Below are 13600 nucleotides of genomic sequence, written 5' to 3'. Positions count from 1 at the left end.
GTGTGTGAGAGTGTGAGTGTGAGTGTGAGTGTGAGTGTGTGTGTGAGTGTGAGTGTGTGTGTGTGTGTGTGTTATATATTAAGACGCTTAGAGATTCACTCAGGACAGGAGGGACATTCACATCTGAACATCAGTTTTACCCATCAGCCCATCCGGACACATCAGTACAAACGATTATTAGATGCATCACATATTCCTTAATAAAACATTCAAGATTATCAACTTACTCTCATTTTCAACTGATTTCCGCAGTTGATGGCCAAAGGATTACAGACACAGTCACACAGAGAGTTTCTGGCCTGATTGTACAAGACTCTGTCCCCCCTTTTGTAGGCGTCCTCTTTGGCCTGACGAAGATGAGGAAGTTTTGCTGTAAACCATGGCTTATCATTATTGAATGTTAAATGAGTCCTGGTAGGGATGCACATGTCTTCACAGAAACTGATATATGATGTTACAGATTCCGTAAGCTCGTCCAGATCGTTGGTGGCAGCTTCAAAAACACTCCAATCAGTGCAGTCGAAACAGGTTTGTAATGCCTGCTCTGTTTCGTTGGTCCATCTCTTTACAGACTTTACTACAGGTTTCACACTCACACTCACACACACACAGTTGTCTCTCAATCCTCTTAAAGCACATCAGATGTAATTGGGGTTTAATCTAATGTGAACATGTTTTATTAATGTTTGCGGCTCATGTTTATCTCTCATGCATGTGATTGGCTGATCTGACAGGAAGTGCTGTTTCTTCAGATAAGCTGAGGAGGAGTATGCCGAACCTGCTGCTGTCTGCGGCTCTGAGTCCAGCGCTGCGGCCGGCGTCCGTGAAGAGCAGCCAGAGCTTTGAGTCGTGTGGTGCTCTGACTCTGACGCATCTCCAGAGCTGCAGTACGTCTCCCGCGCATCACACCGCTGCAGCAGCGTGACTGTGTCCATCTGATGGAGTGTGTCTGTCTCTCTCTGCAGTTCCTGCTCCGGCGCAGCTGCAGAACCGCGTGCAGAGCCTCGGGAGCTTCTCGTCCTGTCAGCCGCTCAAAGCCACCGCGTACGTCAGTCCCACCATCAAGAGCTCCTCCGTCAGTTTACAGAGTCTGTCGGTCAGCGGGATCCCTAAAGCAGCCGCGTCTCAGATTCCGTCTCGCAGCGGTCTCCCGCGGCCCGCGTCCTTCATCACCAGCGGCTCCAGCCCTCGCAGCAAACTCACCGCACCCCTGCGCAGGTGAACGCATCAGATCCAGCGCCGGGACCAGCTCCAGCCGCTTCAAATCCTCAAAGCTGCTTTAGTATCAAACTCCAAACTCATTTGGATTAAAACCTAAAATTAGTGGTAGATGGTGAAGAATTTAGATCTGCTGACCTAAAACCAGCAGATTGAGCGTGTAAAGCAGCCGCTGGCATGAAAACCAGATTACTGTGTGCTGTTATAATGAAGCTCGACAACCGTAAACTGATTACAACCAAATGACCAAATGCCCCATTAGTTCACATCAGTGCATTAACTAACAATGAGCAGTGCGTTTGTTACAGTATTTATTCATCTTGTTGATGTTAGTTAATAAACATACTGCTGTTCATTGTTAGTTCATGTCAGCTCAGGTCCATTAAATAACATTAACATATGCAACTTTTGATTTCAATAATGTTTAGTAAATGTGGAAATTAACATTAAAATTAATAAATGCTTTAGAAGTATTTTTCATTGTTCGTTCATGATAACTCTAATTTATTCCATCTTATCACCAAATATTGCATTCAATCCTTTTATGAACTGATTTTCTCTCAATTAGCAGAGGTTTTGTGTTTCTTTTTGGGGCTGAGTGATCGTAGTTCTCATTGATCTGAGCTCAAACCTCAGTTTATGAGTGAATATTAGCAAAATTATCCACAAATAATGCTTTTATGCTCAAAAACTGATCAACAGTCAATCAGTTCCAAAAAACACATCCTGTGCTAACCGAACGAAAACAAGTTGACAAAAAGAGTGAATCCAGTATTTGGTGATGATATAAACTGTTTAATCTAACAAGGTGGGGAAAAATCCCAAAAAGTACAAAAATGATCGCAAGTTGTTATAACCTTGTTTACCTCCAACTGGTAACGATCCATAACTTTCAACTATTAAAATACTGTCTTCAGAAGGAATTTAAAGTTTATTATTATTATTATTTTATTAAATTACTCGTTTACTTATTTATATTTTATTTTTCTTTATTATTATTTTTATTTTTATTTTTTTCAAAATTTGAGTTATTTTGAGGAGTTATTTGGGTGGTTGGATTAATATGGACAGTTTTCTGTGGTTTACTGCTTTTTTATGATGTATCCTTCTATACCGTCATTGAAAATGCTAATAAAAAAGATTTGAAATAAGTTGTAAGAACCTGTGTGAACAAAGCCAGTCAGTTTTAGTCCGGTGTGAAAACATTAACTAGCGTTTTCAGGAAAGGGAAAATCCTCTCCAGGTCAAAGTGACAAAAAAACGCAACAATGTGAAGAAATGGAACGTTAGTGTAAAGTGTTGCAGCTGTAACTGTATCATGTCTGTTACTGTGTAACACCGTGTGTAGACACCGGACGCGACAAAGCAACCGTTGAAAATCATTTGAAATTTGTGTCAACACGTCATAAATAGAACGCAGCAGCAGTTTTCTGTCGTGTAGACCATCACTGATTATAATGAGTTCTGTATGTCTATATATCTGTATAGACACGGTGTAATGCTTCTTTCTGATCAGATATGATTGTTTGATTGCTGTCTCTGTGTCTGTGCAGTGTGGCGCCGCTCAGCGCCCTGCGTGACGGGTGTTTCTGACGCGGCTCGGAGTGTCCTGCAGGTGTTCTTGAGGAGCATCTGCCGGGCCTCCTCTCCTCCAGAGCAGACGCAGCTCTATGCAGACACACACATGCTGCTAAACCAGTCGGGCTGGAACTCAACAACTTGAAATGGTTTGTACGATTGCTTGAAGTTGGAATATGATTTCAAAAGTTTTAACCAAATTTCAACAGGTTTTTAACTATTCACAGGTATGAAAGACTTTAATGTGAATATGTTTATATGATTAATAGTGCTTTTTAATAACTTCTCACACTCTTAATCACTGATCTGTATGGACCAATTATTGCACCATTTGTAAACGTATTAATGTTTTGATTATAATTGTTCCTGTTGTATTAATTTGATGTTGCACTTTCACTGTTAATGTTTATTTTATCGTTGCAGGATGATTTTTAAAGGCCACAGGTGTAGCACTGTATTTATTTGAAAGTTATCTTCTCATCTTGTTTTTTTTTATTTATTATGTAAAATATATTTAAAAGCGTTCTTCATGTTTGCACATTGTTTCTGTAAATGCGCCACAGTTTTCTTCTTAAATATTTCTGTGACTGATATTTTAATGGGTGTGTCCGTATTTAAAGTCCAAATAAAGTTTTGTTTGTTTTTTATGATTGTGTGCTGCTGATAGCTTTATTTCTGTTCTGGGAATCCAAACATCAGACTGCTTTACTCGTATAGTCTCAGTGTTGGGGTAACGCACATCATGTAATCAGATCACTTTGTTCAAGTAACTAGTGAAGTAATGCATTACTTTTTCATTTACAGCTCTCCTGTCCTCATGTTGAGAGGAATCAGGAGGCGTTGTGTGTGCTGTGTGAACATGATGATGTGTGGGTGTGTGTGTGTGTGTGTGTGTGTGTGTGTGTACATGATGTTACTGTAGTTCTAGACTAAATGTCAACATGCATTTACTAATCTCAGAATATGATGCAAACCTGCAATATGTTAAATAACACAAATATCCTTTATGTATTTAATCCCATTTTATTAACCACTATCTTTGCTGCTGACCTTCAGTGATCTGATTCAACCATACTAATAAGCAAAAATGACTTTAGATAAATATAACATTTGTGTTTGTTTTCTTTTTTTAACAGTGTTGAACTGAAAGCTGAAGGTTAGTTTGAGCGGCGCCCTCTACAGTACAGACGTGCATTTACATTTCCTTCAGCCTGAGGCTCATTCGTTTCACTTTTGCTGTGAAAGGGCTTTTACTTTTGCCAAAAATAAAACTTTTTATATTCAAAACAAACAAGCAAGCCCAGCCCAGATGAGAAAAAGTAACACAAAAGTAAAGTAACGCATTACTTTACATAAAAAGTAACTAGGTAATGCAATTAGTTACTTTTTTAGGGAGTAACGTAATATTGTAACGCATTACTTTTAAAAGTAACTCTTTCCATCACTGTATAGTCTAGACTACTGACCACTACTAATCAGTTAGTTTGATTTTGATACTATTATAGTTTTTATTAATATTTTGATTCAGTTTTTAATTTGTTTTCGTTTGATTTCAACACATTTCATGTGTTTTTGTCATTTTTAATAGTTTTTGTTTTCATCTACTGTAGCTGAAATAACATTTTTAAATATTTTATTTCAGTTTATTATATTTCAAGTAATATTATTTTTTACGGTTTTAATTTTAGTTTTAGTTAACTTAATAACTCTGCTAATCAACCCATGTGCTGCTGGTTGACTGGATTCACTCAGGGTCTTAATGAGTAGTAATTTCTGTCCTGATGAGTCTCTTTACTGATGTTTTCTCTGTAGATTCACTCTATTTCTCTTCAGTGCGAGACAGTTTTTAGCCCAAATTTAAAACATCTATTTGAGCTCACTCAGGATTTGGGCCTTTATGATATATTATTTAACACAACTGAAGTAGGACTGACGATCACCTCATGTTTTAATAAGATTTAATCTTATTAAAGTGAATCTTCTGGACTCGATATAAATCTCTAACAGCATTTATGAGAGTTATTTCTGTTTGTTTCTATTCCTGTGGTTCTCGTGTGTACATCTATAATAATAACATGATTAACGATGAAGCCGAGTAATTTACAATCTGAGTTAGGCAATCTTCAATTATGTTGATAAATTTCGAAAACCATACCTTCCCATACCGGGAGTCGAACCCTGGCCGCCTGGGTGAAAACCAGGAATCCTAACCGCTAGACCATATGGGAGCGCTGCTGAATGAGTGGCCTGATGGCGTCTTATAGTGACACCAGATACACCAGGAACCTGACCGTGTGAGTGCGAGACATCATTCTATAGTTTTAATGTTGTCTATAATTATTGAGCAATCATTCACTACTGTATTTTTCAGTCTTGTTTTAGTTGAGCATTTCCGATCCTGCATCGAGGTTTGTCGCGCCGTGAGTGACGTCCCCTAGCAGTGCCAGCAGTGAGCACTCATCAGTGAGCATGTAGACGCCAGTAACGTAAAACATTTAGGTACATTTAAGGGATTTGAAGATTTCATCCTTCAGCATGTAAGTAATCACAAGCATTTTAATCAGAACTCGTGCATTCGAGCTGTAATTCACGCGCGGTTATTCACAGTGTACATGTAATAGAGTCTCGTTGTGTGTGTGTGTGTGTGTGTGTGTGTGTGTGTGTGTGTGTGTGTGTGTGTGTGTGTGTGTGTGTGATCAAGGGCTGATTACTGGAAATCACAGCCGAGGAAGTTCTGAAAGTACTGCAAATGCTGGATCGCGGATAATAAGCCCGTGAGCGAGTGCAGACACGCATTGCAGCGCTTGATGTGTTTTGTGTTCATAAACAGAGTTTTTTCTCCTGCTTTTCTCGCAGAGCATCGAGTTCCACGAGAGAGGGAAGAATCACAAAGAAAATGTCGCGGCCAAAATTTCAGAGGTAAAGCAAGAAGATCTGCTGTGATCAGAATGCAACACTAGTTTAGTGCATACTGCATGCTGCATACTACACAGTGCGCACTGCAGTCTAGCGGATGTTGTGTGACTCTTAAATAACGCACAGTGTCTGTTCTCTCTGTTTCTGTTGTGTGTTACTGTACTCACTGTGCACATTTATGCGTGAAATACACTGATGATCTTCTACATTTGGCAAAATGTGCAGCACTGCCATCCCATAATGCAGTGCACTAGACCTTCTGCTTCCAATGGGAATTAATTTTGTTTAAAGTCACCAGAATTGACTATTCTTATTTCTTATGGAATATTGGAGTGTTTATTATGTTTCTAATGTTTCATATCTTTAATGCAAAATATGAAACCTAACAAGAGAATCTGTATAATTTATTCATCTGTGCACATCATTATTTTGTAAAAATGCATCTGCTCTTGTAATGAATAAAGAAGTTGCTTCACTCTGAGACGTCACAAGAAAATCGCAATCTCAGTTTCATGGCGACTTTAATCAGCCTGACAATTTAAAAAATAACTTCATTTGTAGAATAATTACTGGATTCCACTCACACGCAATATGATGAGTTCATGTGACAATAAAGCAGAAAAATGTATTTCACATTATTGGGCGTGCATTGCATCCTGAACAGAGCCAGTGTCACATGACCTCATTATGTTTCATTTCATAAGTCATCATCTCAGAGATATCATTGTTTTGCATTTTTGATTTCAATTTTATGCAAAAAGCCTTTCTCGCCATTTCAAGGAGACGTTCAGACAGATTGATTTGAGCTCCTGCTCATTCATTCACACTACAGTGCTGTGCATTATGGGATGCGGTGTCTGCGTGTTGTCAGATGCAGTGGGTGTGATCTGAAGTAAACTGCATGTTGGCTGCTGCTGCTGTCATAGAGCTGCGTGTGTGTGAAGATAAGAGTGAGATGCTCTCTGATTGGCCGGCAGTGCTCATGTGACCCCGTCAATGTTCATGACAGATTAAGAAGAAAAGTGTGGCGAAGGCCAAGCAGGAGCAGAAGATGTCGAAGGAGTTCGCAGCGATGGAGGAAGCGGCTCTGAAGGCGTATGAGGAGGATCTGAAGAGACTCGCAGCTCAGTCGTCAGGTCTGTGTGTGTGAGTGTAGGTGTGTGTGAGAAAATGTGTATGTGTGTGTGAGTGTGTGTGTGTAGGTGTATGAGTGAGTGTGAGTGAGTGAGTGTGTGTGTGAGTGTGTAGGCGTGAGTGCGTGCGTGTGTGTGAGAGTGTGAGAGTGTGAGTGTGAGATCAAGCTGCTCCTCACAGTTCTCATGTCTCTACAGGTGAGAGTGTGGCTCCGTCAGAAGCTCCTGTTAAAAAGCAGAAAAAACCCAAGAAACTCAAAGCGAGCGTCCCGTCTGAGAGCAGCGGCGGCGGCCGGCCGGACGTCTGGCTGAGAGGAACCACAAACAACAGCCTGCTGTATTACTACAATACCGTCACTGGAGGTGAGCTGATGTTTGAGACGCACACGCGTGTCCGTCCGAGTCCATCATCACTGACTGTGTTTGATCTCAGAGTCTCAATGGGAGAAACCAGACGGGTTTGTGGACGAGAGCTCGTCATCAGCCGCAGGACAAGCGCAGGTAAAACCGTCTGTCTGTGAGTCTGAGGTTCACGTGTTCAGATCTAATGTCATGTTTATGTGTGACAGGATCCGTCAGGCGGTGCGTGGATGGAGGCCGTGAGTCCTGATGGATACATGTACTACTACAACACTGAGAGGGGCGGTGAGAAAACATCTGAACACATTCAGCTTCACATCATAGTATGCATTAGACAATATAACCCTGTAAACTGTAAATGATCAAACTCTGCTGTTAAACCTGTTTCACACGCAATCTCCTCCATGTCTTCTGTCGTCTGATTGAGAGTTTAGAGTGTTTTATCCAGTCATAGCTTTTTTAGTGTAATTGTAGAAACATCCAGCTTCTACTGGAGCTTCTCGTGTCAAATCTTGACTGATTTTGATCAAGTAAAGGTCAGAATAACTGCAGTAATATCTCCAGATGAACACTTACTGGACTGAAGCAGCTCAGCTTTACTTGATTCTCCATCAATCATGTTTTAGAGTCTCAAATCTGATCCTCAGGATCTTTTGAGGAGCGTTTGTTTCCAGAAGCTTTACTTTCACTGTTCCTCAGCGGAGGAATGATCTTCACAAGCCTCCAGAACATCTCACATCTTCTGAGGAGCCTTTATTTCTTCATCTTTTAATCAGCATTGTATTATGTTTGGATCATTTCAATCTCATCTTACTGAGACAGATTACTGCAGATATAGAGCGACGACTGATATTTATAGCATTTTATGTCAGTATCTGCTGTACTGTAAGAAAGATCTCACTGATTTACATTACAAACATATAAATAGCAGCAGCTGCAGTAAATTACATATTTTTGCTCAGTTTGAGTCTCTGAATGAAATTGATCTGTTTTTTCCTCCATATTCTCACTATATCAGACTATATGAGCCTGATGGATCAAGCATGATACATAAAATAAAAAACTTTTATTTGTAAGTGCTCAATATTCAGTTCCATCTCCAAATCTTTACATTTTCCTGACTATTATTTCATATGTCAGGCTTTACTTTCCTAAGCTGTTTGTCTCATCCTGAGCAGAGTCCAGCTGGGAGAAACCAGATGATTTAAATTCAGAGGATGTTGCTCCTCCTGGTGTTGAATCTCCTCGTGAGGAGACGCGAGCAGCAGAAGATTTGCCTCCTCCTCAGCCTGAGTCTGTGTCTGGAGCTGAAGACACATCTGACCCTCCTAAAGACACTCCAGAACCAGACGAAACCAAACAAACCAGCCTCTTGAAGACCAGTTTCAGGGTGAGATGCTGTCGGGCACATTCACACTCACCGTATGACATCATAAACACTCACCGTATGACATCATAAACACCGTATGACAAACACTCACCGTATGATATCATGAACACTCACCGTATGACAAACACTCACCGTATGGCATCATAAACACTCACCGTATGGCATCATAAACTCCGTATGACATCATAAACACTCACCGTATGACATCATAAACACTCACCGTATGACATCATAAACACTCACCGTATGACATCATAAACACTCACCGTATGACATCATAAACACTCACCGCACCGTATGACAAACACTCACCGTATGACAAACACTCACCGTATGACATCATAAACACTCACCATATGACGTCATAAACACGCACAGAATGACATCATAAACACTCACCGTAAGACATAATAAACACGCACAGAATGACACGTCTGTGTGTTTGATCTCCACACAGAAAAGAAAAGAAGAACTGGTCCAAACGTCAGCGGATGATGGAGGAGAGAGAAGCTCAGATGATGGCGGAAGCGGTGAGGAGAAACGTGAAGATTCTGCCGTGACTGACACAGTGAAGAAGGACGAGACGCCTGTGAAGAGACCCAGAAAGACCAATCCATACGGAGCCTGGGAACAGATCCAGCCGCAGGAGGATCCATAGTAAGGCACAAGTGCTGTTATCAGTTATTTAATTCATCAGAAGCTGCTCCGATCGCTGCAGTGTGTTCATGACACCAGTTACTGAACAGAAACCAGATTGTTGACAACAAGCCTGATGAGTTTTTCTAAAGCTATTCATGGTAATATTAATAAATGATTAAAATATGAATAAATACATTTTAAGTCCGGCATGAAATGTAAATTCATCATATCACATCATATGCATGTTATTGGCTTTATTGTGAATGATTCATCTGTTTAATTTCTTTTTTACCTCCTAATTTTTAATCAAAATGTCAAAACTGGCTCTTCCAGTGAAACGACACGTCTTCTAATCATTAAGTCTGGTTTAACTCCGCCCCCTTCTTACAATCCAATGCAAACTCGCATTCAGATCCGCCCCGGTTTTCAGAGCCACACCCACATCTCAACATCCAATCACCAACCAGTGCATAGAACCAAGCCCCGCCCTACATTTTGTTCTTTTGTGATAAAACATTTCTTCCAATGTGGAAGATGTGTTGCTACTTATGTTTCTTTTTTTAACATTTGACTTTTAAGGACATTGTTGTCAGTTTTATAATGAACACGTTTAGTGCCGTGTCGTGTCAGTGTGTTCAGCTCCTGACGATTGTTTGTGTTCTGCTCCGCAGCGAGAAGGTGGATCTGCAGCTGCCGCAGGTGGAAAGCGTCGCTCAGACTCCAGCCGACGTCCCTCCGGAGCCCAGGGCCAGATTCAGGGAGCGCACCATCACGTCGCTGGGGGCCGAGAGCAGCGCCGGAGCCACGTTCAAGAAGAGGAAGACTGAGAACGGCAAGTCCAGGAGCCTCCGGCAGAGAGAAACAGACGAGTAGAAGTTTCTCCACGGGACGATAAGACCGAGACGAGTCTTGCTTCAGAATTTTTGTATTTTATATATTATTGGCAGATGACGTTTAAACTGCCTTTAGCTGCTTTAAAATACATTCTTGTGAATATTTCCAGGGATCAGTTTTGTTTCCGGATGTTTAATCCGTCTGGTGTGAGCGAGTGTGTCGTGTGTGTTTTAGAATATGTTGACATGAAGAATCAAAGCCACAGTTGAATTAAACACTTTCTATCTTACAGATGAACTGACTTGCATTGCTCATCTCAGATTACATTAAAACCGTGTTCACAGTGAAACTGCATCATGTATTTGGTGTCCTGTAATGCTGGTTTAAATGTTCTTGGCCGCTTTACTTAAATCTCATATCAACATAATTCAGACTGAATGAGCGAGTGATGATGATGATGATGATGATGTCGGTGTGTCCTGAATGTTTCTGTGAGCACACACATCAACAACAACGTCTGTCACAACATCAGAAACCAAAACAGATTTCATCATCATCATCGCCACAAAATTAAACAAAAAATACAACTTCAACTGACAGCTATTATATGTATAGCCAGCTTCTACTGGCGTGCATGTACTCACATGAAGTGATTTAATGTAACAAGCAAATCTCAACTGCTCGATCATTGTGCCTCCAAATTAAATACCATTGTATCATCCATAAAAAGGCATAGAAATATAAACATTATGAGCAGCACAAATAAATCAGCCAGCTGACTCATGAGGTTAGTCTTTATTTGATGTCTAGTATGTAGGAAACATGCCAGTGTGTTTTCTCTGTTGTTTTATTGGCTGGATGTCATTCGGTTCAGTCAATGCTTTCTGTTCTCACCGAGTTTGCAGAACCTCTCGGATGAGTTCGAATGAGTGTGAGAACTACACGTGTACACTGTGCCCTCTGCTGGCAGCACGCGGAACTGCACTCGCTCCACTTTACCCAGAATGCACCGCTCGCTCTAAACACAACACATCGCCATTTTCCGCGGAGTCAGTGGGTCACGAGACGCGCGGGAAACACTCGAAGCGACCTTCACTGCAGCCGCCGGTCTGAGCGCGAGGATCCGCCGCATCAACCGAGAGCCAATGATCGTGTTCGGCGGGGCCGCTCGGATGAAGTGTTGCACACCGATCACCGATCAGCACACGAGCAGCGCTGCGACACAGGTACCGTTACCGCGGAACCCACACCGGCGAGCTTTTCGAGAGAAAACAGGCGACAGTAGCGCGGGACGGACACAAACACGATCCGCTTCAGACGCGTCCGTCGTGATTTACTCGCGTCGCGTCGTTCTGCGACTTTATTCAGATGTTTAGCGGAACGTTCACGCTGCTCTGAGGCCTCAAGATCCACGTGACCACGAAAAGCACGTGACTCGCTGTGAAGAACAGATACACTCTTAAGCGGTTATTTGTCAAATTAGTTTGGTTAAACAAGGCCAGGTGTGTGTGTTTATATACACTTCCGTTCAAGAGTTGGGGGTCAGTAAGATTTTTATCGAGGCTGCATTTATTTGATCAAATATTGTGAAATATTATTATAATTTAAAACAGTTGTTTTCTGTGTGAATCTCTGTTAAACTGTAATGTATTTCTGTGATGCGCAGCTGAATTTTCAGCATCATTACTGAAATATATAATCAGTGTCACATGATCTTCAGAAATCATTCTAATATGCTGATTTATTATCAATACTGGAAACAGTTTTTGCGGCTTAATATTTCTTTTTGGAACCTGTGGTAATAAATCAGCATATTATTATGATTTCTGAAGATCATGTGACACTGAAGACTGGAGTAATGATGCTGAAAATACAGCTGCGCATCACAGAAATACATTACAGTTTAACAGAGATTCACATAGAACACTGTTATTTTAAATTGTAATAATATTTCACAATTTTTCAGTGTTTTATTCTGTATATTTGATCAAATAAATGCAGCCTTGATGAGAAGAGACTTCTTTAAAAAGTAATAAAAATCTTACTGATCCCAAACGTTTGAACGGCTGTGTATTAGTGCTGTTAATTGATTATAAAACAGCTAGTTATAATTAGTTGCGATTTTTTTGTAATTAATTGCATATTAATATAATATTTATATTGTCATAATTTCACATTGAACCTCCACATTTATGTGGAAACAACAAAGATGGTATATTTGACATGTGTTTAATATATGCAGATTAATGCTGCTTTAATATTAATGTCTGTTCAGTGTTTTTCTCACACAGCTGGTGCTTGATTCATTGATGATGATGATGATGATGATGTCAAGCGGGGCGTTGTCGCGTTTCTTTCCATGTTTATTTAATTCACGCATGAGCGTTCGTGGCAGTTGCTGTTCATCATCATGTGTTAGATGAACAAGATGATCTCAGAAGATCACAGCAGATCCTCTTTAATCACAGGGAGTTAAAGAAAAGACTGTTGAGAAAAACACCTGCAGACATGTAAACATTCACTCGGGCTGTGTCCTCAATAACACACCTCAGTTAGTCACTACTGCTGCAGTGTGTAGTATTGCACTGAAGACTGAGAGACTGTATCCCACAATGCAATTTCAGTATAATTATTTACTTTATCTGATATTTTCACAAACATCATGATGAGGTCATGTGACTAGAGTGTAGCATACTTATGTTTCTAGTATGCAGGCTTTTTTATTTATATATAGGTTAGTTATTTAATTTTCGCTTACTTGTTGGTACTTGTCATATCTGTGGCAGATGCTATAAACAGTTAAACTGTCCCATCATGCAGTGCGTAGTAAACTAGTACTGCATTCTGAAGGCAGCCACTCTTGATGTGTGTGTCTTCAGAATGAAAAGAGGCCAGGAGGGAGGTGATAATGCGGAGGAGGGCGACGGGCCGGGGCCCTTGAGCTCTGTAAGCGGCTCCGGCAGGGCGACTCTGAGGACGGGGCGGTGGACTGGAGGCAGCTGCCCGAGGAGATCCTGCTGCAGATCTTCCAGTACCTGCCTCTGCTGGACCGGGCCTTCGCCTCGCAGGTGTGCCGCGGCTGGAACCAGACCTTCCACATGCCTGAGCTCTGGAGGTGCTTCGAGTTCGAGTTCAACCAGCCCGCCAGCTCCTACCTGAAGGCCACGCATCCGGACCTCGTCAAGCAGATCATCAAGCGCCACTCCAACCACCTGCAGTACGTCAGCTTCAAGGTGAGACTGTCGCTCTGTCACTGCAGGGCGATCTAGAAGGTGTCTGAGGGGATGCGTGTTCCTGACGTGTGTGTGTGTTCAGGTGGACAGCAGCACTGAATCTGCAGAAGCGGCGTGTGACATCCTCTCTCAGCTGGTCAACTGCTCTCTGAAGACGCTCGGGCTGATCTCCACCGCACGACCCTCCTTCATGGAGCTGCCTAAAGTACGTCTCACACACACACACACTCCGTCTCTCTCTCTCTCACACTCACACTCACACACACACTCTCTCTCTCTCTCACACACACACACACACA

General features: G+C 41.5%; 2 protein-coding genes, 1 non-coding gene and 1 pseudogene across 6 annotated transcripts in view; 3 read left to right on the top strand and 1 right to left on the bottom strand.

Moving 5' to 3' along the window:
• LOC107663440 (SLAIN motif-containing protein 1-like) overlaps positions 1-3375 on the top strand; it is a 10203-nt gene extending 6828 nt beyond the window's left edge. The window contains exons 5-8 of one of the 2 annotated variants that reach the window (XR_001631330.1): positions 753-887; positions 966-1218; positions 2772-2945; positions 3220-3280. Coding sequence is in view for 1 of the 2 variants with exons in the window: in XM_016453678.1 (XP_016309164.1) it covers positions 753-887; positions 966-1218; positions 2772-2811 (428 nt within the window). In the remaining variant the exon portion in view is untranslated. Of the gene's footprint in view, positions 1-752; positions 888-965; positions 1219-2771 lie in introns of both variants that reach the window. The other variant, XM_016453678.1, reaches the window with a different exon arrangement.
• A 1294-nt stretch (positions 3376-4669) lies between these two features.
• LOC107663443 (WW domain-binding protein 4) lies at positions 4670-10294 on the top strand. Of its 3 annotated transcripts, XM_016453681.1 has the most exons (10): positions 4670-5333; positions 5498-5570; positions 5653-5715; positions 6722-6848; positions 7044-7208; positions 7279-7346; positions 7415-7490; positions 8384-8595; positions 9053-9252; positions 9906-10294. In XM_016453681.1, the coding sequence occupies exons 4-10, from the start codon at positions 6764-6766 to the stop codon at positions 10105-10107; spliced, it is 1008 nt and encodes a 335-aa protein (XP_016309167.1). In that variant the 5' UTR covers positions 4670-5333; positions 5498-5570; positions 5653-5715; positions 6722-6763; the 3' UTR covers positions 10108-10294. The 3 variants fall into 3 exon arrangements, with proteins under 3 accessions (XP_016309167.1, XP_016309170.1, XP_016309168.1); XM_016453684.1 differs by lacking the exon at positions 5498-5570; XM_016453682.1 differs by lacking the exon at positions 4670-5333 and having other exon boundaries at positions 5478-5570.
• trnae-uuc (transfer RNA glutamic acid (anticodon UUC)) lies at positions 4953-5024 on the bottom strand. Its single transcript has one exon. It is a non-coding gene; the product is annotated as a tRNA-Glu (tRNA).
• Positions 10295-12948: 2654 nt separating the features above from the next.
• Positions 12949-13600, top strand: part of LOC107663435 (F-box/LRR-repeat protein 3-like) — a 3747-nt pseudogene continuing 3095 nt past the window's right edge.

The sequence above is a fragment of the Sinocyclocheilus anshuiensis genome, unplaced genomic scaffold, assembly GCF_001515605.1.
Source record: "Sinocyclocheilus anshuiensis isolate Anshui unplaced genomic scaffold, SAMN03320099.WGS_v1.1 scaffold2051, whole genome shotgun sequence".
Lineage (NCBI taxonomy): Eukaryota > Metazoa > Chordata > Actinopteri > Cypriniformes > Cyprinidae > Sinocyclocheilus > Sinocyclocheilus anshuiensis.
Note: the sequence above shows the minus strand (reverse complement) of the source record. Positions and strands in the feature narration are given on the sequence as shown.

Excerpts from the sequence above, each read along its gene's own strand:
- LOC107663443 (XM_016453684.1), top strand. The coding sequence starts at position 6,764 with ATGTCGAAGGAGTTCGCAGCGATGGAGGAAGCGGCTCTGAAGGCGTAT. Across the intron at positions 7,209-7,278 it reads CTACAATACCGTCACTGGAG|AGTCTCAATGGGAGAAACCA; the intron begins GTGAGCTGATGT and ends GTTTGATCTCAG. Across the intron at positions 7,347-7,414 it reads CAGCCGCAGGACAAGCGCAG|GATCCGTCAGGCGGTGCGTG; the intron begins GTAAAACCGTCT and ends TATGTGTGACAG.